General features: G+C 36.9%; 1 protein-coding gene across 1 annotated transcript in view; it reads right to left on the bottom strand.

Moving 5' to 3' along the window:
• DCC (DCC netrin 1 receptor) overlaps positions 1-24,064 on the bottom strand; it is a gene marked incomplete at its 5' end in the record, with an annotated part of 1,182,001 nt that overhangs the window by 86,294 nt on the left and 1,071,643 nt on the right. The window contains 2 exons of the mRNA XM_081253253.1: positions 9,529-9,691; positions 18,863-18,928. Of these exons, the coding sequence (XP_081109379.1) occupies positions 9,529-9,691; positions 18,863-18,928 (229 nt within the window). The remainder of the gene's footprint in view (positions 1-9,528; positions 9,692-18,862; positions 18,929-24,064) is intronic.

Here is a 24,064-nt window from a genome sequence, read left to right as displayed (position 1 = left end):
CGGACTCTCAACCACTGCGCCACCAGGGAAGCCCAAGATTTTACTTTTGATTTAATTGATATTTTGCTCAAAAGCACAGAACAGTGAACGTTTCAGTGCCTCAATGCTAGGGTTACAAGCAAAATTTTAGGTCAAACAGTTACAGTATCCCACATCAGTTATTTCACATTAAGTGCGGGTTGTTAAAAAAGATGTATACATATATATATATCAGTGCTTTGCTTGAATGGAGCACAAACAAGACAAGCATTTTAATTTAATAACAAAGTTAAGCCTAGCACCTTTAAAATAAAATAAACACTGTAAGCACAAAAGTATCATTTCCATGGGGGGAAAATCCAGTTCACTAACAGTGCAAAGGAAAAGCAGCATTTTCAAAGCTGAAATTAAATGTGTGTAAACACACACCCACCCGCCACTCGGCCCTGTATGGTGAACATGCAATTCTATCGCGCCCTCCCCGCCCAGGGCTGAAAAGATTCCAGATGGGAAAAGCTGCCCTGACGTCTAGGCCATGGGCTGGGAAGACTTAAGTGCAGGACAAGGAGATCAACGTGTTTGAGCGGGACGAGTTCTTTTTTAGCCGGGCCAACTGCTAACACTTCCAGTCACCCCCAGAGCCTCCCTGCCCGAGGGTGCCCACGGCCAAACGCCTACCTGGTGTGACCCCGACTTCAGTGCGGGCATCTGAGCACAGAGCTCTGAGCACAGAGCTCTGAGCAGCACGAGGAATGGCGGCCTACGTTCCCCACAGCGGATGCTGCTTTGCAAATGGAGTATCTAGGCCAATTTGGGATAATTAAAAACATCTGTGATTCTCAACCCATTGTGATCAGTTAAAGTAGGGAATGTCTACATGTTAGGTCTTCCTCATCTTAATATTTTGAAACATTAATGATTAGTCCTTTCCAGTGTGGTTTTTACACCACTCACCAAGTTATGCTTTCTTTCTCGTGAGCACTCCATCTTTACACTGAACCTTGGAGCTTCAGGTCTTACTTTTAACAAGTACAGCCACATATAAAAAGAAACACTGAGAAGCAGACTCTGTGGCCAAATACTTGCATCACAGGGTTAGGATAAGATAATGGCTAGATGTTTTTTTCTAAATCATCCAGCATTTACCAACTCTCCAGACCAAAGATTATTTCCAAGCACTAAAGTTCTGATTCCAACTCCTCCACTAACCCATGTGTAACAGAACTTATTGTTTCCAAATGCTTGTGGAGGACTTGCTTGCTCAGCTGTCACTGGTGCCGAATGGGCTTGTAGACACAAAATGCCATAAGGGATTGCAGTTTGTAAAAGGTGGGATGGAAAGGGTTTTTTGGTATGAATGCTTACCTACTATTTTGTTACACTGTTTTGGATAAAAATTTAGGAAGAATCCAAGTTAATGTAAAGTGCTTGTGATAAATAGTGATCCATTTGCTACAAAAAAAAAAAAATGCCATAAGGACTACAGTCACCAGCAAGATGATGAAAATGGTTACCGTCAACACCAGGTTTTGCCCACACAGCACTGCAATACAGCCGCTCTGCTCAGGCAGCTCCATGGGGCTGGGGCCTCCACCTGTCCCAGCAGGAGGCTGCACAGTCCCAGGCACAGCCACTGCCACACTGGACTCAGCATCTTCCCTGGCCGGCAGTGGAGGGCTCCAATGCCAATTTCTGTAAATAAAGTTTTACTGGAATCTTGCCAAGCTCATTCGTTTTCGCGTTGCCTCGTTGAGGAGCTGCAACAAAGACCATCTGGCCCACAAAGCCCAAAATATTTACCATTGGGCCCTTTTCAGAAATGGTTTTCAACCTCTGCTCTACAGCTTTATAATTTTTAAAATCTCCACTTGTAGCTTCTGCTTCTTTTAAAACAATAATGTGTCTTCATAAGGCAGAATTTAGACAGTTAAAATCTAACCTTTGGTAGAAGCCCAGAGAAGTACCTCTTTCTCACTTTCCTCACTTGCAATGAATGGTTTATGAGGATAACTGCTTTCACGTTAGCTAAATGGTTCAAATCAACTACTCTCAGTGGAGACTCTGTAACCTGTGCAAGGCCACCTGAGAATGGCTTTGGTGTCCCCATTACTGGATAAGATGCTTTGTACATATTAGGCAATTAATAAATGTTTAGTAGTGTGATTTGTTGAATTTTTCTTAACATTCTTTTTTCTTGTCTTTCCTGAAGCATACTGATGAGGAGAAAAACAAAGAACCTCAGACTTCATATCTATTTAGTAGTTTAGTGGAGAAATAATGCCGGGTTTTCTGCTCTACTATTTTCTCAACAAGTACCTGCACTTCGCTGATTTCCTGGCAGCAGGTTCACACTGACTCTAGACAATGGTAATAACCCTTAGACCATTAACCCCTAGATCATTTTCTTGTGTTTAAGATAATAACTCTCTTGCTGACCATTTATTCCCTGAATGCATTTCCTTATACTTCACCTGCCCACAGGAAATGAGTCTGTAGCTCTTTATGTAATCCATCTCTGGTCACTTAGAAGAACTTAATGTCATTTTCAAACTCGGAGATTTCACTCCATTATCTTTCTTTCTAACACATCAAAATGCCAAATAACTTAAATGCTGGTGCCTATATAACTGCATACAGAGACACACCAGTTCCCAAATCCAGGACAAGATCGTCCATGATAACTCAATATTTAAATAGCTTGTGGTAAAGAAGTTTGTCAAATAATTTTTGAAACTAGAAGGAAATGATGAATTCTGGTTTCCCTTGATTACATTCATGCCTTATTCATTCATTCATTTACCAGTCCCCATGACCTCAGTAACAAGCATCCCCAGGCGTATTCTATTAAAAAAAAAAGTTCTAAACCTGATTGAGGCAGAACCTTTTTAGTATGTTATGATTTACAACCTCCATCTGGAAAGAAATTATTATTCCTGATGAAATTCATAGGCATTTTTCTGATGGATTTTAATCAGATCAAGACCTCTTCTGAGAAGCTGCTTATCTACCTAGCTGACAGTCATCAAGAATCTAAATATCCTCATTTTTTTAGATTCTTTTCCCATATAGGTCATTACAGAGTATTGAGTAGAGTTCTCTGTGCTATACAGTAGGTCCTTATTAGTTGTCTATTTTATATATAGTAGTGTGTATATGTCAATCCCAATTTATCCCCCCCTTTGTAACCATAAGTTTGTTTTTTACATCTGTGACATTATTTCTGCTTTGCAAACACTCAATTCAATACTCTGTAATGACCTATATGGGAAGAGAATCTAAAAAAGACTGGATATATGTAAAACTGATTCACCTTGCTGTACAGCAGATACTAACACAACATTGTAAATCAACTATACCCCAATAAAAATTTTAAAAAAAGAATCTAAAGATCTCTAGCAGACTTTATTTCCTTTCTGTATATATTCTATGAAAGACCATCTAACCACTTCTGCTTTCTATAATGTCTCTTATCAAGAGAGAAAGCTTTGGCCTTGGAGAGGCCTCCTTCCCCTGCTGGTAGTAGCCCAGTGGCCCATATAGCAGGGTTGTAATAACACTGACATTTGCTCATAACTAAATTGTGTGAAATTTGTCCTAAAACCTGTAGGAACAGCTGTTACCCCAACCTTTTGTCCACCTGCTGGTTCCTTGACATAATCACTGCTGTCCATTTTGGTCCTCAGTTCCTCTACCTCACCATTTGGAATCTTCAAAAGTTGTATGTAGGTGAACCCCATGCAATGGTTCCTAAAGTGTGGTCCTTGGACTGGCAGCATTGGCATTACCTGGGAACCTGTTAGAAATGCACATTCTCAGGCCCCACCCCATCAGAAACTTGGGAAGGGGGTCATGAGGCCCAGCAATCTGTGTTTTAACAGCGCTTGAGAGGAATCTGATGCACCAAAACTTTGAGAAGCACTGTCTTAAGTGAATGATTTGGTTTTGTTTGTTTGTTTTTATTATAAAGCTTGTTTCTTCTATTTGATGTAGAATATATCACGTTTATCCCTCCCCCCCCCACACCTTTTCTTACAGGTACCAGTAATCTTTTGGCTTCCAAAAATTGCTGCAGGATAGGAGGGTCTCTTCCCACCCATGTATTCTTTTTTTTTTTATAATAAAGAGTTTTATTTGCTTTTGCACTTCATATATTTTGTATCTTTATTATTATATTATTATTTTACATCTTTATTGGAGTATAATTGCTTTACAATGGTGTGTTAGTATCTGCTTTATAATGAAGTGAATCAGTTATACATATACATGTGTTTCCATATCTCTTCCCTCTTGCGTCTCCCTCCCTCCCACCCTCCCTATCCCACCCCTCCAGGTGGTCATAAAGCACCGAGTTGATCTCCCTGTGCTATGCAGCTGCTTCCCACTAGCTATCTACCTTACATTTGGTAGTGTATATATGTCCATGCCTCTCTCTCACTTTGTCACAGCTTACCCTTCCCCCTCCCCACATCCTCAAGTCCATTCTCTAGTAGGTCTGTTCAAAAAGAGTCATGTACCACAATGTTCATTGCAGCTCTATTTACAATAGTCCAGAGATGGAAACAACCTAAGTGTCCATCATCGGATGAATGGATAAAGAAGATGTGGCACGTATATACAATGGAATATTACTCAGCCATAAAAAGAAACGAAATTGAGTTATCTGTAGTGAGGTGGATGGACCTAGAGTCTGTCATACAGAGTGAAGTAAGTCAGAAAGAGAAAGACAAATACCGTATGCTAACACATATATATGGAATTTAAGAGAAAAAAAATGTCATGAAGAACCTAGGGGTAAGACAGGAATAAAGACACAGACCCACCCATGTATTCTTGAATAAAGGCAAAGCAAGGAATCTTCCACGGCTCTCTTTGCTCTTTCTCATACTGTGGCAAAGCTTCCAGAGCATAATCAAATTCTGGCAGGTTTTGTTCGTTAGTTTTATCTATCTATCTATCTATCTATCTCTGTATCTATGTATCTATCTATCTTTCCATCCACCCATCTATCTGATTTTGCTTCTGCCCACAATGCCTTCACAGTACTCTTTACTTACAAACTACTTACCCTTTAAGATTCCCTTCAGGCCTGTTTTCTTTAGGAAACCTTCCTGACCACTTTAGGTCTGTGTAATCTTAGAATAGCTAAATCATTTCCCTGGTCTCTCTCTATACCATTCACCTTGCATTGATCACTGTTTGTCTTATTGGGCTGGCCAGATGCTCCCTGTGTGTGCGCTGGTTTCCTCCAGTGATACTGGAGCAAACTCTCTTTACTTCCTTTCTGTAACATCACCCATTGTTTTACAACATGTATCCACTTGTTTATTCAGTGAACATTTATGGAATAGTAAATGTGTCAAGAAGTATGCTAAGGACTAGAAATGCAAAGATCAGTGAGACAGTGGGAGTTTAATAAATGAATGAAAAAAGGCATGGCTTCTGCATTGTGGGAGCAAGAAGCATGCACTGGGGCATGGCAGGGAGGAAAGCTGAAAAAGTAGAGGGGACCAAATCGTAACAGATACATTTAAACTATCAGTAAGTCAGTGGGAAATTGCAGAAAGGTTTTTAGCTCGAGTTAACATTCATCAGATTTGTTACTTTGTAGATCACACACCAAGCACATAGAAATCACTTGAACTGAATGATAAAAACGTGTCATTATTTTTTTTTTAATTTTCCTCCATCCAAATCTTTCCCAAAGCTTTCCAGCCTCCTAATTATCTATACTGATTATTTTTACTCTACTGACTGCTACTAAAAACAAAACAAAAAACTTGTATTGGAAAGCCAGAGAAAATATGTCCTAGATACTCAAATAAACCTGCCTTTTCCGAGATGGAACTAAGATATATTGACGTCTTAAGTGGTTGTCAGTTAAAATCCTTGTGTGGTGAATACTGAAAACCAATGAAATGTTAAAATTTTGAAAATCAGTGAAAGTGACCTATAGTAAAGTACAATAGATTTCATTTGAGCTGAAACATTTGATCCTCAGTACTGAAGATAATTACTTTTGTTAAGGTTTGATTGTGTGTGGATATTTAAAACTTGCTGAGTACACGTCAAATCAAAGAGGAAGCTTAGTTAACTGGTGATTTTACCATGTAAACCTTGAATTTTATTTACACATTTAAATTTAATGTATTCGGACAAGTTGTTGACCATCTACCCATGTGTTCATGTGATAACCATGTGTCCAGAATTTCCAGGATAGTCTCAATGTCAAATATTTTTTTCTTTAGTATCTGTAGATACCTTCTAACTTATCAAAATACACGTTCTACATTTTGGCCAGGAAAATATTATTACTCTGTTAAAAAGCACTAAAATCCCCCATCAATTTAAGCTTTATTAAAACACAAATTTTCAATATTATGATATTCTACTATAATCTCACTAATTCAGAATGTGTAAGGGAAGTCTCTTCAAAGTGGTAAAATATTTTTAAATTAATAGCTAAAAAGAAATGCAGTTATTTTTATTTCATGTGAATTTGAAGCTAAATGCTACCATGTGATTTTGTAATTTAGCAGTAGTCCGTGGAGAATTTTAGTGGTAGAGGGTTGACAGGAAAGTATTTAGTCCCATTTCTTATTTGAGGAAACCGGTATTCAGAGACTAGGTCTTCCCTTAGGTGTAATTAAATACTATTAATTTAATTAAAGAAGTGGTAGATTCAGAACTAGATCTTGGGTTCTAACTTATGTTAGTTATTTTACAACATAAAAAGAAAATCTTACCAACTAGAATGTGAGTCAATCAGATAAGCTAGCTCATTACCTCAATACATAAATCAGAATAAAATGCGTAGACACTAACGTGAATGGAGTATTACTGATAGTACACAAAAATATGTTTCAAATCCATGTGGATGTAATTCAAGTCCCCCAGTAAATTACATAGACAATTTACATTCTCCAGCAGTCCTAAATAAAGAGATACTGAAGAAGCACATGGATATTTCCTACTTCACCTTATTAATTACACTAAACTCCCATTTCTGAGAGCCCTGTAATGGACATTATTTCTGTTTCAAATTAGAACTGATTTTGCTTTCATCTGCATTATTTAATTTGTTCTACAAAGTGCAGTGGTGGTGCTATGGGGGCAGGAGGAGCTCTCAATGAAATCAAGAAAAGCTAAACTAAAACTCAGAAATATCTTAAAGGAGAGATTTTCTTTTTTCCTTTTTCTCTGTTAACATATACAAACAAAGAGATCAGGATGCATGCCATTGGGCCTGTTACTGAAGAAAAATATATGAAGCTAAATTGTGAAAATATGCTAAGTAAATATTAAGAGACTTTGGGAGTGGGGTGAGGAAAAACCCAAGCAGCAGTAGCATAGGAGCTATAGATTCACTTTCTTTGGGTTTTCAGTCATTCATGCAGTGATTTATTCTTTCAATCATTCCCTAATTTTAAAAACAAGTGATACCCAGGGTTCAGCTTCTACTCTTTCTATATAAAACCTTCAAGCTTCTAACAAAGTACTTAGGGTGGGATTTAGGACAATTTGAGAGTTTCCCCAAATAGCACCACATCCCACTTTTGCACATGGAGAAGACAAGCATTTTCTCTGTGGAGAAACAACATAGGTCCAGGAGTTCAGTTCATCAAGTCAATATAACCCTCAAACATTCTTCTAACAATAATGAAAATGATCAAAACAAAACACCTCACTACAGATGGTTCAGTTACTTCAATTCGTTTTGTGAACGCATCCATGTTTTTAAAACTGTCATGAAATAAGGCCAGAAATTGCTGCCCTCCCTGCTTCCATTTCTGTGACTCTTTCTCAGCTCTGCCTCAGAGACCTGCAGCTTTGATTTCTCACCATCCTTTGTTTACAAGAGCCCTTTCCTGGCATTGCTGGACCAAGAGACTGTTCAATGACTTAATCACAGTGATTTTCCCCCAGAGCCTTACCAAGTGCCCAGCACTCTAGAAGCTCAGTGGGCGATTATGACTTCCCAGATGCTTACACAGGAGACCCACCTTGTTAATCTCATTCTGTCTGTTTCCCTGTTCGGAAACAATGGACCAGCACACCAGCTATCATCAGCTTCAAGACAGTCCAGCCAAATGAATGCAGCTGGATATAAAATTTGACCTGTCATCTAAATAAATGAAATGCAAAGACTGCATCTATACCCTATGTTACTTTCTTCAGTATGTACATCTTCCTGTATCCTGTTACTAAATACCTTACTTCAAAATGCTGGAAGATATGCTAGAAATCAACAAATAGGGTCACAGCATTTTTAAAAAGAGAGAAAGGCTGAGGTATTACCAGGGGAAGAGGGAAAATTATTTGCTAGAGAATCTTTCTCCAGCACTGTGTATGGTATACAGTTGTCAAACCAGCCACTTATGGGCCCATGCCTCAGACTTGCAGAACACCATGCCTCAGGCCAAAAACAAACAAAAATTAAGGAAAGAGCCTATTGTAGCCAATCCAGTGAGAATAGCACAGCTGAAAAAGACATATCATGTTGGATCTGAAAAGTGCTAGAGAGGCAAAAAATAACCAGAAGGTTATTGCTGATTCCCATAACTGGCTGATACAAGGTTAATATGCTGTTTATGGGGTATCGTTGGGAGGGGATAAGCTCAAATAAAACCCCTTTTCCGGGGCTTCCCTGGTGGCGCAGTGGTTGAGAGTCCGCCTGCCGATGCAGGGGACGCAGGTTTGTGCCCCGGTCCGGGAGGATCCCACATGCTGCGGAACTGCTGGGCCCGTGAGCCATGGCCGCTGGGCCTGCACATCCGGAGCCTGTGCTCCGCAGTGGGAGAGACCACAATGGTGAGAGGCCCGTGTAATGCAAAACAAAACAAAACAAAAACCTTTTCCATTCCAAACTTTGTACTTTGATATATCGTTCTCTGCATGTGCTATAACCTAGAACTGCATGATATGAAAATATTTTTAAACCCCTCAAAATTTTTAATTTCTGAAAATCCACCATAGCCAGGAAATACGAATCATTTTGAATTTCTGGAATCTCTCGTCTATCCTAACTACTGCCTCTAAACTAAACATTCCGTAGTATTATAATTACGTTGAGTTTGGTAGTCTATACTTAGTCATTCAGGCAACAAGCACTGATTAAATGCCTACAGGCCTTCTTGCCAAAGGGATACGTAAATACTTTTAGAGGAATACACACCTCCAATGTTTTATACATAATTGCAGAGAGACGGCCATAAGTAGGGACATGGTGAAGTCCACTCTCTGTAACTTAAGGAATACCTACTCTCATTTGAAAGGAAGAATCTGGTCTCAAGAAGTAAAATCAAACAGAAATGCAGAGTGAGTGTTCAGGTGGATTCTACTATTAATTCTGCAAGCCTAGTGCTCACCCTCTTAAGTTATGGGCCTGGAATGGACAAAGGCAAGATTTTGTCCAGCTCTGGAGAAGAGATAAGGAACACGTAATGAATTATGGAAGCACACAGGAAGAGAGCTGTCAAAAATCTAACTCAAAAAGATGGTAGTCAGGTCAAGCAGTGACTTCTCATCTCTTGGGAACTAGCTGTTACCTACTTTCTCTGCTGGGCTGAAGAACGCCGGGTGCAAATCACGGCCACGATCACCACCACCAGCACTGTGATGACGCCAACGGTGACCACAATAATCACAAGCAGGTTGCTGTTCTTCTGAGGAGTGACGCTGCCATGTGGGGGGTGCATCTGGCCAATGGGTGGCTCTGGGAAAAGACAGGCAAATGAAGATCAGGTTTAGGGAGATCTGACAGCCATGGCTTATCAAGCTCGGTTAAGAATTCAAAGAGTTCCTATTGTTCTGGGCATTCCTGAAGCTGGGGAAAAAAGCAATGAAAAATGAGAGGAAAGATCAAGTTATCTACCCAAGATAAATGAAACCAATGTTCACATGGAAACTTACATAGGAATATTCACAGCAACGTTATTCAGAATCACCAAAAGTGGGAAACCCCGAAGCCATCAACTGATGAATGGATAAACAAGTGTGATATATACATACAATAGAATACCACCCAGTCATAAAAAGGAATGAAGTATTGATACATGCTACAAAATTCATGTACCTTGAAAATGATATACTAAGTGAAAGAAGCCAGACACAAAAGGTCACCTATTGTACAATTCTACTTCTATGAAATATCCAGAATAGGCAAATCTACTGAGACAGAAAGTAGATTAGTGTTTGCCAGTGGATGTGGGGAGAAGTGAATGGGGAAAGACTGCTAATGGGTAGAGGGTTTCCCTTTGGGGTGATGAAAATATTCTAAAACTAGATAGTGGTGATGGTGGCACAACCTTGTGAATATGCTAAAAAACACTGAATTGCGCACTTTGAAAGGGTAAATTTATGGTATGGGAATTATATCTCAATGGAAAAATATAATTAAGCTATGGTATTGAGTAGAAAGTGGGGAAGGCAGGAAGCATGCCGCTTTGAACGATAAGAATTCCAGTATGACAAGAATCAGAGAAGGCTGAGAAAATACTATTTATTTGATGCTGTGAAAGACAAACTATTTGACACCAATCACTCATACTTTCTGTTCCTTTTAAGAAGCTATCCATAAAGCACATTTAATTTTCAACCTGTCAAGGGTGTATGAATCCCATTTAAAAGCAGCCACAGGGTTGGAAAGAGTGTCATAAAGTCCTAAGATAAATTTTTCCTGTGCTGCAACTGTACCACATGGTAGACAGTATTTAGGTGAAAACAGAATGATAATTTGCTTATGTAAGCAAGAATGACTAAAGACCCTTTAAATAGCTCTTTAAACCCTCAGTGATTAATCAATTAGAAATATTCTGATTTATGTCATATTTACTATTACAAGCTACCAAATTCTAAAATGTATATATTAGCATATAGTTTTATTTATAAATAATTTAAAAAGTAGCAGAAAGCAATGAATTTGGATGTTTTCCTAGATCTAAATTTGAATGAGTTTCTTTAACAACCCATATTAGTTTTCTATACCCCTTGAGCAAAATCTTTAGGCCTTTTGTACCTCAGTGCCTTTACCTATAAAATGGAAATAATAATATTTATCATATGTAGTTACTGTCAGAATTAGAAAAAATACAGACAAAGCAACTATCTCAGCAACTGTCTGACACAGTGTAATTGCTTATAATATCATTATCCTATAAAATGGAAATACCTATACCTATAAAATGTAAATAATAATACCTATAAAATGGAAATAATAATATTTATCATATGTAGTTACTGTCAGAATTAGAAAAAATACAGACAAAGCAACTATCTCAGCAACTATCTGACACAGTGTAATTGCTTATAGTATCATTATCCTACTGAAACATTAAATAAAATGTTGCCTAAATTAATAATCTACCATATCATTTGGGATACTTTTGGTGTGGACTTCCAAACTATTGATACAAACTTTTTAGAAATAATATTCAATGTGAAAGATAAATTAATTTGTTTTCATAAGTGAATATAATAACCCAGCACTTGCCTCAAAATTGAAACACTATCTTTTGACAAGTTATCTAAGAATCATTGGGTTTTTTTTTTTTGAAAAGATAGTCACCTAAATTTAAACAAATTATTGCTGATTCAATATTGTTGGGGAAAAAAAAATTGCTACCGATATAACTTGAATCTCAGGGGCAGGTAACCCATCAAGTTTTTACACAGCAATTTCTGTTAAAAGATTCTGATTATAAATGAAAGAAATAAGGTTTCCTTGAAGTAATTTTTTCATTTATTACAAAGGAATGAGGCAAGTAATGAAAGGTTAGAACTTTCTGTGTCATAGTTTTACTTACAATTTAAAAAGTCATGTTACAGTAGTATCTCAATAGGCTCTTTCTGTTCTTAATAAATTCATTGATTGGAATAAATTAACCTTTTATGTGAGAGCATACAATGGAGGCCATTAGGGATCTCATGGATTTTATTAGCTTAACTTAAATTTAACAGTTCACCATTTCTGACAAACTTAGTTTGAGTCATACCTGGCAGTAACACTGTATGAATATTTTTTAAAACCATGTAAATTGGAATTTTTCAAATTTTTGCTCTTCTTTCTTTCCACCTAGGAAGATATCATTCTCCAAATTAGAAAATAATGACTCTGAATTCTGCTGAGCTTTAGATTAAGTGAGATATTGATGTCATTTGCCTCACAGAGTTGGGTTCATGAGGGCTCCCATTATAAATCTTTGATTCCAGGCCTTTATGACTTCCTCATAAAAGTTCCAACAGTTTAAAACTTGGTTTTCAAGATCTTTCATTAATTTCCCAATCTCCATTTAAAGGCTGACTAATCAGAGTATCTGACATTGAACAGGCAGTAAAGAAAGTCAAGTGCAATGGTGTCTTTAGATGGAGTCGATCCTTGTTATTTGCAGTAGTTGTGTTCTATAAAGACATCACAAATACTAAATTAGGGAATACAAAGTATTGCTTCTAGAGGAAACACAGTATCACGTTCCTGGGAGCCTACCTTTTTATCAACCAATCAAAGCACAACCTTGTTTCATGTGGGTTTCTGTTTAAAGGTGCCTTATTTAATATGTAATGTTGATTCATTAACATTGAACTCATAGCCAACAGCGCTATAAATTCATGCCTGAGTGAAGCTTAAGTAACACACATATTTTCTCCATCAGACACATCAGCCTTTAGTGTTTAGGAACACTAGAAAGCACTTCATCACCACATTTAGGGACAACTTTAAACAGTGAAACCACCAAAAAAACCCCACAAAAATGTGAAAAATTGGTACTAAATGTAGTGCTGAAAGGACACATCCATGGTATGAGAGCTGAACCATAAAGGCAGAATGCCACCTTGTTCCAGCTCAGCTGAGTTTGTGAGCACTGGGCTGCTCAAATTTCTGGCTGCTCTGCACATGTCCAAGGATGATCATAAAAGCACCATAATTATTGGTTTTGGGGGTTAGAAATAAAATTTTAGAGAGTAGGTAAATTCATGAATAGAGAACCTTCAAATAATGATGATCAACCATATATCTAAATATATTAAAAGAGTGCTCTAAATTAGGAAAAAGTTTAGAACTCACAAATCTAGATTGTGTAGGTAAGAGTTCTGGGAGATAGCCTGACTACAGAAGAGGTAAGGTGACCTTTGCCCCCTTTCAGAAGCTGAATGGTATAATTCAAAGGCTTACAAATCTCCTGGATCCAGGGTACTGTGATTATTTCATGAGATAACAGATGCATCACACTGACCACACACCCTGGCACAGAGTTGGCGCTCAACAGATATGATGCGGCCCAATACATTTCATTCTATGTGATTTTTCCAAATTAAAGAAAAATACAGTATCCTAATTCATCTGTTCCTGGTGTTAGCCTAAGAGTGTGGGTATCCAATGTCTGAGTAATCAAGACCTAGATATGTTTCATTAAAATCAGTGAGAAGGGAGTCACATTTTTTTAAATATCACATGAGCATTCCATCCAACTTAATTTTCATGGTATCTGATCACCACAAATGATTTCATCCTTTTTATACTAAATTTAATAAAAGCAAACATAGATTTCATAATCTGTTGGGTCTAAAGTCTTAGTAATGATTAGAAAATTGGTTTAGTGTAACTACTAATAAGTTCTTTAATTTTTATGATACTTGGTAGGCTTTCAAAAATATTTTATGTGTCTTATCATAATTGCCCTCAAAAATTCTGCAGTAGGCTCATGAATAGACTGGTACTCTGAGTGCTTAACTATCACATAGAACACAAAGCCATGTATCGAATCCAGGAGTCCTGACTCCCATCTTGAGAACCTGGTCTCATTGCCACAATGGCTGAGCCCTAATAGCTACACAGTATCAATAGGCAGGTAAACAGTGTGAACATAAGATTGACAAGTTCAGTTCTGGGTAGACAAACAGATCCAGTGAAAGCTTCTAGTTGGGAAATTAACTTCCCTCCCATGATTGCAGTGTTCTCAGATAACAGTTTTGTTATTAGAACACTTTCAGCTCAACATAAGTCTTCATAATTTCACAGGCCTTTGAATTTGAACAGACATTCATATGGCATTGAATATTTCAAAGTATTTCACCCTGAAATAAGGTACTAAATAGTCAATCAGCTGGAAGAGATCTCACAGATAATCTAGCCTAGTGTTCCCTAAAATGAAATATTAATCACCATTATGGGGGAAAAAGGTTCCTTGGTCAATTAAGGTGGAAAACATATTTTTTCCCTCAAATATCAGAATTTTGAACATGCTAACGTGAACTATGCATTGCCAGGAGAGGTAGCGCAGAAATGGCAGAGAATGCATTCAATTATTCCATAAATAAGATCCAATTGGGTGCTGTGGATATGATGTTGTGATCAAACTATGGGTAAGTGGTAATTATATGATATGATGGAGGTGTTAACTATGGTTGTCATCATTCTGGATTATTTAAGTGGATCAAATCAGCTCATTGTACACCTTAAACTTACACAATGTTATATGTCAATTATTTTCCAATAAAGCTGGAGGCAAGGGGAAAAGCCATGAGAGGATTCAAGTAGGCAAAAAGAAACAATATGAGATAAGACACATACACAGTTGTGAGACAGTCAGAGGCTTGCCCAACTAGTTGGACCAGAGAAGAAAAAAAAATCCTATATATTAAATGTTCTGTCTTCCATTCCTGAAACATGTACCCCATCTGGGTCACTGTGACATGAACAGAATGTCAGGTTACTTCTCACCTGAGATCAAGGCATAGCCAACAGAAGGGAGTTGTGAAAGTTCCATTTCTCAGCTATTTTTCTGGAAGGGTGTTGAAGGAAAAATAGCCAGGCTATGAAACCATTAGAATGTATTTATGGGGCCACATATATATCATTTCCTAATAATGTGTATGTCATGGTCTTCTTGTATATTGTGTAGTCTGAGAATAATTTCCAAATTAGCCTATTGATTGCTCCCTACCAAAAAAGAGTGGGGCATAATTGTTGATCTCATGGAGCTTACAATTCACTGGACAAGATTTATATTAAACAAATCATGAAGCAAATAAATATAACATTACCACTGTAGTTGGTGTTTTAAAGAAAAGTAGAGTTCATGTAGAAAGATATAACATGAGGATGTGATACGAGGTCATTGACAGAGGAGGGAGGTCATGAGAGGCCTCATTATAGAAGCGACATTTAAGCTAAATTATGAAGAGTTGCGAGGAGTTAGTTCTTGTTCCTTTACAAGGGAACTGAAAGCAGACTGTGTGTGTGTCTGGAACATTGGGAGCAAAAAGGAAATGGCACAAAATGAGGCTGAAAAGAGAAACAGGACCTTGTTCACATGAGCCCTGTAGATCACATTCTGCTATCCTCAGTAAAATCACAGAAGGTTTAAGAGTTTTCAGCAAAGTGACAAGCTTGCTTTGTTCCAAGGAGACATCTCTTCCCTCTGCGTGGAGAGGGGTTGGTGGTGGAAAAGTAGAGACCAGCTAAGAGGATATGGAATTCTCCAGGTGAGAGTTGATGACAGCTTAAACTGAGATGGTGGCAACTTCAGTCAAGCAAGGAGGACACGTACACAATACAGTTTGAAAGTAAATGAATAAAGCAGATTGCACTTGGGGCAGGAAAGAAAGGAGGAGTCAGGTTCAGGCCTCAACAATATCCTTATGTCTAAGATGAGGGAGAGGGTGAAAGGGCAGGTAGGCTCAGTGGGGCAAGAACACAAGTTCAGTCTTGAATATGTCAGGGTTGAGATCTTATGATGAATGGTAAAGAGGCAGCTAGAAGGTCTGTGGTAGATATATAAATGTGGGAGCTGGAATACAGATGGAATTTGAAGCCTGGGAGTAGATGAGATCACCAAACTCAAGGGTACAGAGTGAGCAGAGATGCTCTCTCAAGACTAATCCTCTAGTATTCAGGTAGAAGGCGAGGACCTGGCAAAAGGAAGTGAGTACCAAACGAGTTTCCCAATGATTACTTGACAATGGAACACTTTTTTTCTCAGAGAGTCTCATGGGACCCATGTACCTTGGACCAACCTTTGGGGAATGTTAATCAAGCTCAGTCGTTGTTAACTGGGGAGATTTTGCCCCCCAAGGGGAAATTTGGCAATGTCTAGAGTCAGTTTGTGTTGTTACAACATGGTAGAGGGGAGATACTACTGGCGTCTAGTGGATGAAGGCCAGGGACGTTGCTAAACATCCTACAGTACACAGGATGAACCCAACAACAAAAAAATTATCCAGTCCCCCCAAAATTATCCAGTTCCAAATGGCAATAGTTTAGTAGTTAAGAAACCCTGATCTAGCTTAACACTTCCTATGTTCAGATGAAAAACTGAGATCCAGAGAGTTTAAATGACTTGATTCACACATTTCTAATCCATGGCAAAGTCAGTTCTAGAACCTGGGGTTTGGGATTAGTCTGAGGGCCTTAACATCATTTCAGATAGATAATGTTTAGATAGTAGGTGGGCAGAGCCTCTTGTAGACTAGAGCTTGAGACGCCTAGGACACTCTAATTATCTTTACTTAAGGGAAATCGAAACTAGAGGGAAAATCATGGCTTTTTCTCCTAAACACGGAGTTTAAGTCATGTTTTACAGAACACCTAATATAATTCTAAATATACAAAAATTAATAACATTAATTTTTAAATAATGCTTCACCAAAGTATCAATACCCATCAAACTTAAGTTTTCAAAGGTTGAAGTCAATATAACAACGCTTTTGCAGGGTTTGTAGATCTCTTTACCAAAATTACTAATTTTGAAAATTTTAGGAAAAGCTACCAACAAAAAGAAATTGGTGATTTATCTTCCCTAATGAAAAAAGCATTGAACTGAAGTAATTTTCACTGGTGTTATCCTTCATACAAATATAAACTACAAAATCACATTTTCAGAAGTTGAAGATTTTCCTGCTTTAACAACGTGGACCACAAAATTGAATGCATCATAAAAGTAAAATACTACCATATCACCACATATTAGCTTTGATTCTACCTGCCATCAGAAAATAATTTAGGAAGCCTCTTCAGTTTCCTCAATTTAATTAAGGGCTTCCAACTTCAAGAGTAAACATGAACTATAGCTTTGTTTTTCTTTATTTGAATTCCAAGAGTGCTTTTTTAAAACAGTGACACGTTGTAAGAGATAGTAAATGATTAGCAAGGTCTAAATTTATTTGCAAGTGGCTTGAGTACCCTGACAATAAACCATTATTCTATTACAATTCTTTGAAGGGTGAATCCAGAAGTATAAGGATAGATAGGAAACCTCTCTAATTCTGTCACTACATGAGGGGATGTATGAAATTTTCATTGTATATGAGGTTCAAAAACTCAAGAAATTTCAAGAATTTTTGTACTTATTTATGCAGCCTATTTAGCAAAGGTATGGTAGGGTTAGAGTTTTATCAGCCAAGCTTTCACTTATATATATAATTTGAAAATATAGCCCTTTTTAAGGTATAAGACGTTAGTAGAATTTTAATTAGGAAGGTAGAGTTTTCAGATGCCTTTGCTGATTTGCTTGTAAAAACCCAAGCTAAAGGCAAATTACATATTTACTCTCACTTACTGGATAGCAAAATAGAATAGGAAATAGATTAAGTATGCCCGCTACCATCCGTGCCTCTCTGAGGTTATCAAGTCACCTTAATTAATCATGTAGCCTGTGATAATTAGTTATTCCAGTAGGGATTCTAGAAATGTTTCAGGTACTTTGTTCACCCCACTCATTTAACAGGAAATGCCTAAAACATCATTAAGTGTTGCAGAAAATTGAGAAGGGGTAATGCCAACAATCTATCTAAACTGGCTCAAAGTCATTGGATGCCATTCATCTATTTTATCTTCATGACTTTCTCCTGTGAGATAATGTATATCAGATCAAATTTAATTACAATTATATTTCTCACTAGGAATCTTAAATAGTAAAAAAAATAAAGTGACATGCATTTCTCTCAATTACTGTCATTCTCTTCATCTGAAGTTTGACTCCTGTGAAAAGAAAAATCCTTATCTGTTAACATCAAATTTGGGCTGAGGTTTCTTTTCAATCAGAGAATTCATTTTCTTTTGAAGGGCAAGTTAAAATAGTCCATAGCAAACTTCTAAACTTGATCCAAAATTAGGATTGCCAGATTTAATAATTAAAAATAAAGGAGGTTCAGTTAAATTTGAATTATTTCTAGTTGCCTACGGATATGTACACTGAGATGCCTATGTACGTTGAGATGGTAACCCCTTGCAATATTTTTCTTTATCTCAGATTCATAGGCAATTAGAAAGGATTCAAATTTTACTGGGCCTCCTGTATTTTCAGTTGTTCCATTTGGCAATTCTATCCAAGATTAGTGTTCTTTAGGACACGCAATTTAAGAGAGTATACTGTTCTGTGTCTTTGGCTTACATTTGCTTCACCTGTAACATATATAACCACTGCTCAGTAGTGGATGGAAACTGTGAGGAAATAATTATTCTTTCTCAATTGTCCATATTCTGATTGCCTCTTAATTTCCTGGCACTCTGACTCTTGAAAAAGTCCCACTAACTTCAGTTTATGAAACTGAGTGGGTTTCAGTCACCTCTCTACAATAAAATTGTAGAAATATTTCAAATATATATAGTACTTTCAAACCTAGATAGCTAACAGCCATGCATCATTTATAAAATTTTCTATGCTTGGACTTTTCTGACTGTTTTGTGTACTTGTCAACTCTCATCGGCACTGTCTCCTGGTGGGATATGCTCCAGGTTTGTTAATAATTTCATGTTCCTATTCCCACTAAAACCCTAAGTCTGAGGTTCTTGGCACTTGCAGTCAATAGAAAATTTGCCTCAGACACTCTAGAATTAACAATTTTAATTAATATAACGTATCCAATAGAACCTAATTTATATACTTACCATTGAGAGTGCTTCTATCAATCAAATTAGTATCAACTGGCCAATAACCTCCATCTCCATGGCGACCTGTTTATCGGGAAATATACCAGAAAGTTAGTGGACCTGCAACATGAAAGCACAAATGAGACAAAATAGACAAAAGCTAACAAATATTTAAAAATACACAAACAACTGAATAAGACTATTTTGTCCACTTCAAAGAAAGCCTGAAAAGAATGATACCATTATACTTTGCAAGAAAATGTGATTTTCTATGCGTGAGAAAAATCTGTCACAAAAATACTCTTTTCAACAAGCTAAATTCAATTCCTCACTGAAAAGCTGACCCACCCCCCTTTTTTTCTCCAATACTCGTGTTAACGTGTCACCAAAAGGTACAGCACCAGTGTTAGTGTAAGTGTTGCTGTCTTGAACATCTCAGAACAGGAGTGGTGGTGTTGGCTCCTAGAGTGACAGAGCCCACCTCCATCATGTTATAAGAGGTCCAGTCTACACTGTTGCCATTGGACATGACTTTGTGGCAAAGTATCATTATTACTGTACCAGGGGACAGTACTTTTTGCCTTATAACTGGGCTTTGAGTAGTCTTTGTGTTATGTGCCAAATAGGTACCTGGGAATGAGCTACTGGATATGGAATAAAGAGTAGGGAGTGTGTCACAGCCCACATGGTCTGAATATTTCTTATAAACACACCAAGAAAGAAGGAAGGTTTCTCTAGGAGCACACATTTGGAACCACTGCCTTCTATTAGGTGTTCAACAGTTGAAAAAGTAGTCTTTAAGAGAAATGAGCTAGAAATTAACCAGAAATAATTATACTATCATCCATATTTAATTAATAGTTTTTCACTACAGGTAATCCCCTTTTCTTTTGGTACATTTGTAGAACTGGGATTATTTGGTTAGATTTTGAGTTCTAGAATACCTATTCGAAAAAACATTTGGGACTTGAATCTATACTCAAACACGTACAAGACTACAGCTAATTCTTTATACACTTCAGAGTATTATTTGTGAAAGCAGTTATAATCAGTGGGTGATGTTGAAGAAGCCAGCTGGGGCAGCCAGCTACGATAACATTGGTTGTTTTTCTCACATGTATAGATTTTCTTTTTCTTTTTTAAGACTTCCAAGTCCTGCTCTTGTGACCTTCCTCTGCATACCAAACACTCTTCTTAATAAAGCTTTTCCAAGAGCTCATCATTTTATTTGCAAAAGAGTTGTGAAGAAACAACTTAAATCTTGTTACCAGAGCATGCATTCACAATTTTTAAAAATTCTTTCAATATTAAGTCAGAGCTGAACTAAGAGTGTTAAGCTTCCAACAAACAATGATAAATTAATTCAATCACATCATATTCTGTTTTCAGGGTAAACTGGTACATTTAAAATCTGCTGGCCAATGACTCTGGTATATAAAGAAGTGGGAATTAGGATGGAGGCTCCAATGTGTGTGTGTGTGGGGGGGGGTGATTGGGAGGAGCAACTGAAATAAGCAGCAGTTGTGAACATTTTGGGGGGCTGACTGATAAGCCTAACACTTTTCCCAAATACCTTGCTTGTGTGACTCTGACACATCTGGGGTTTCAATAAGTGGAGGATAAGCTTTGCCCACGGGACACTGCCAGATCAACGTTGGAAGAAATGAAGTGAGACAGAAGTTCTGTATGAATATTAAGATTACTTTTCTCACATCTGAAAGCAACTAGATTGCAAAGCAGTCAGCCAAAGAGATGCTAACAGCCCCATCACTTAGGCCACTAAAGCAGTAGATGATTCCTGTTGGGAATATTAGATGTGTTTAGTTAACTTGGTAAATTTCATAAGCACTGATTAAGGGAAATAGAGAACTAATTAGGCTCTGGAAGACGAAAAGTCAGTTAATGCCAAGATATAAACTACTATTGGATCCCAGAGGTCTTAAATTTTTTAATGGAGCATAAAACTGATAATAATTCATTCAAAATGTATTAAGTGCCTACTATATGCAAGGCACAGTCCTAGATCCTCAGGGAAAGGGTAGTATAAAAAGACTGATCAGATATGGAACCTGCCATGACATAGAGTTGGCTCACTCACAGTATCCAAATCCTATACAGGCCTATTTATGGTTAATATTAGCTAACTGCAGATAGTTTTTAACTTATTCTGACTTTAAAGATTTAAGAATAAGTTAATTCTTACTATAAAATCACTATCACTGCATTGATTTACTATTACTATGAAATCACTATTAGATTTAATTAGATTTAATTTAAATTAGATTTAATTGAAAATGTTTTTCATTTATCTAGTATTATTAAAGAACTACATGCAAATAAAAGATAATGCATTATTTTTAGTCTTACGTTACATGTTGAACAATTAAATTTATCTTAAAAATCCCTGAATTTCTTTTTTTGCTTATTATACTAAATCTCTAACATTTTTCAAAATTAAAAATTCCAAATAAGTAAATGAAATACATGGATATCTAAATATGACATTTGTGGAAGTAATATAATACATTTCAATGTATATGCGTTTTATTTTTAATTATTCAAATAGAGTTCAATGTAGTTCAAAAAACTGGGAATGGGTAGTTTCTTTTTTTTATTATGGATTAGTAATATGATTTTACATGAACTCAGGAATCAAAATGTACTATATGAATATACTAATATATTCTACAGAATATAAAGAAGAACTCTTTTGTTACTATGTACCCATATTTCCTTAATAATAGAAATGAGGGTGAGGAAAAGAATTAAGATGATAAACAGTAATGAATTTATGTATCACTTAACCACCCATGGATTTCATTCAGATAATTTCATCAAAAAATCACTTCCAGAAAGTTTTGATAACTAAGGCAAATGTTTTCTACTTTTCAAAATGTTTTGAAACCAAAGAATGGTGGTTTCAGGAAGAAAAATAAAACAAAGAAAATGATCCCATGTCTGACTTTAAAAAGAGGAAGACTCCATCTTTTTCGAGTTATTCAAAATAGTTTAAATAGTTTTAAATTTATTTTATTTAGGTACCTCTAAGGAAGGTCCAAACCAAAAAATTCATGCTCCTCCCCTTGGTTTGCACTCCTAAAATATTATAAATGAAAGAGTCATTTAAAGAGTTACTTTTTATATTTTATTCAAGGGACAGATCATCCTATTTTGGCAAGAGACATATACTCCCTTAAGCAAAAAGCTGAAGTCTCCATGATTTTCCTGACAGTTACTCTGTGGGTTGAGGGGAAAATGGGTAGAGGTAATATGAATTCCTTTAGGAAGTGTGCTTATTATTATATTTCTTGCTGCTTACCAAAGTGACATTTACACTCTGTTCTCACTACTTGATAAGTGACTAAACTGAATTAGAATACTTTGTAATGTGTTAATAATGTAATCACATTTGAAGTTACTACTATTATACACATTAATCTCTATGTTCTTGTTCTTACATTATCACTTAAAATATTGCTTCTGTATTTTTTTATTGTGGTGTGTGTGTGTGTGTAAAATTAAACAGTATAATGTTGACATTAAACTCCTACTTATAGCACACATAGGCAGATGAAGAATATTCCCCATGATAAAAAATTTTTAGCACCTAGAAAAGATTAATTCAATTGGAATTTCAGTTCTAGAGTGGTTTTTCTGAGTGGATGTTTATAAGTCCAGGGAGGAGTGAATGGAAAATTAATCGGCAGAGGACATGGAGAAAGCTGAACGTGGTAGTTCTACTCTAGTTTTAATCCATCCTCATCCTCCCTGAATGGGGCTAACAGAGGGTCCTTCAGAATGGCACCCACACAATCAACCCCAAGATATGGACCATAATCTAAATCGAACGGACAGATTGGTTGTCTAACAAACATTCAATATGTATCCTCCCAAGGATGCACAGCACTGAGATATCTTCTTGACCTTAGAATTGGTTTCTCTGAAAATAATCCTGGTGATAATGAAGGAAAGTGCATTGATGTTATGTCTTGTATACCAGTGGGTAAAGATAATGCACTGATGCCACATGGATACAGTTTTACCGTCCAATACACAGATCATATTGAGACATATTTAAAGCAGATGATTCTTCAGAGGCTGAAAAATGTGGCTAAGAGAGCGATTTACCATACAGTTAATACTGCTGACTTTGAACAAAGGCATCGGGGCATCTAAAAACCAGAAAGCAAAATCATAACCTATGCCTACGATATTTCAAACATATATTAATAGGAAAAACTCATGAGTTCTTCTCACCCTCTCCTCAGGTTCAACACATTGTTTTCAAGTTAACATGAATGGAAGTTCATTGATTAAAAGAAAGTACAATGTTACTACTTCGTATGTAAGGGCAGCTGACATGCCTGCCATATATTGAGGCCTGGTGCTCAACAAATACTGTGTCAAGTCTAAGAGCAATAATTTTTTGGAATGCATTTGGTGACCTACTCTGAGTCAGACACAGTGCAAGAGAACCAAATACCCCATTGTCCATCTTCTCCTTGACCATGAGAGGCAGTTCTTGGGGAGTTCCAATTTCTGCCTTTCTGCCATAAAATATAAATAGAATAGACTATGAGGAGACATAAATTCATTTGCTAAGAATACTCAGAAAGCAATCTAAAATATAAGATTACAATTTCACATACGAATGTTATGAACAGTGGCTGTGTAGCCATTATGAAAAGCAAGGCACTGTAAGAGTGATAGAAGGTGCCATTATCAATTTTGCCTGGACCCAGGTATCAATTAGGACACTCCTGGACAAAATGGAAATTATATTTATCCTAGACATGAACAATTTAACAAATAAACCCTTAATTCCTGGCTCTGGGTTGACATCACAGTTTGATTCTGGGCCCTGATTTCCTGAGGCATATGTGTAACCTTTTGCAGAATGCGGCAAATGATGGGTAAAGAAAGTTGCCTAAGTGATGTTCTAAAGTAGAAAAAAAGTTTACAAACATTTCCCTCTTCTTCTTTTGCAAGCACCAAAATAAAAGCAGCACTAGGCCAGAATAAAGGCAGCACTAGGCCAGACCAACTGCTATCTGGATTTCTGAGCATGATGGCAGAGGTCAGCCAAAGAAAAGAGAAGAAAAAAACATATATATATATATATATATATTTCAGAAGCACATTGGTTACTCTTATGAATTCTACCACCACACATTTTCAACATCTTGCAAGGGACAATGGACTCAAAAGGCAAACACCAGG

Source organism: Mesoplodon bidens (assembly GCF_964165515.1).
Source record: "Mesoplodon bidens genome assembly, chromosome: 13".
NCBI lineage: Eukaryota > Metazoa > Chordata > Mammalia > Artiodactyla > Ziphiidae > Mesoplodon > Mesoplodon bidens.
The sequence above is the reverse complement of the archived record's forward strand: the minus strand, read 5'-3'. Positions and strand labels throughout refer to the sequence as shown.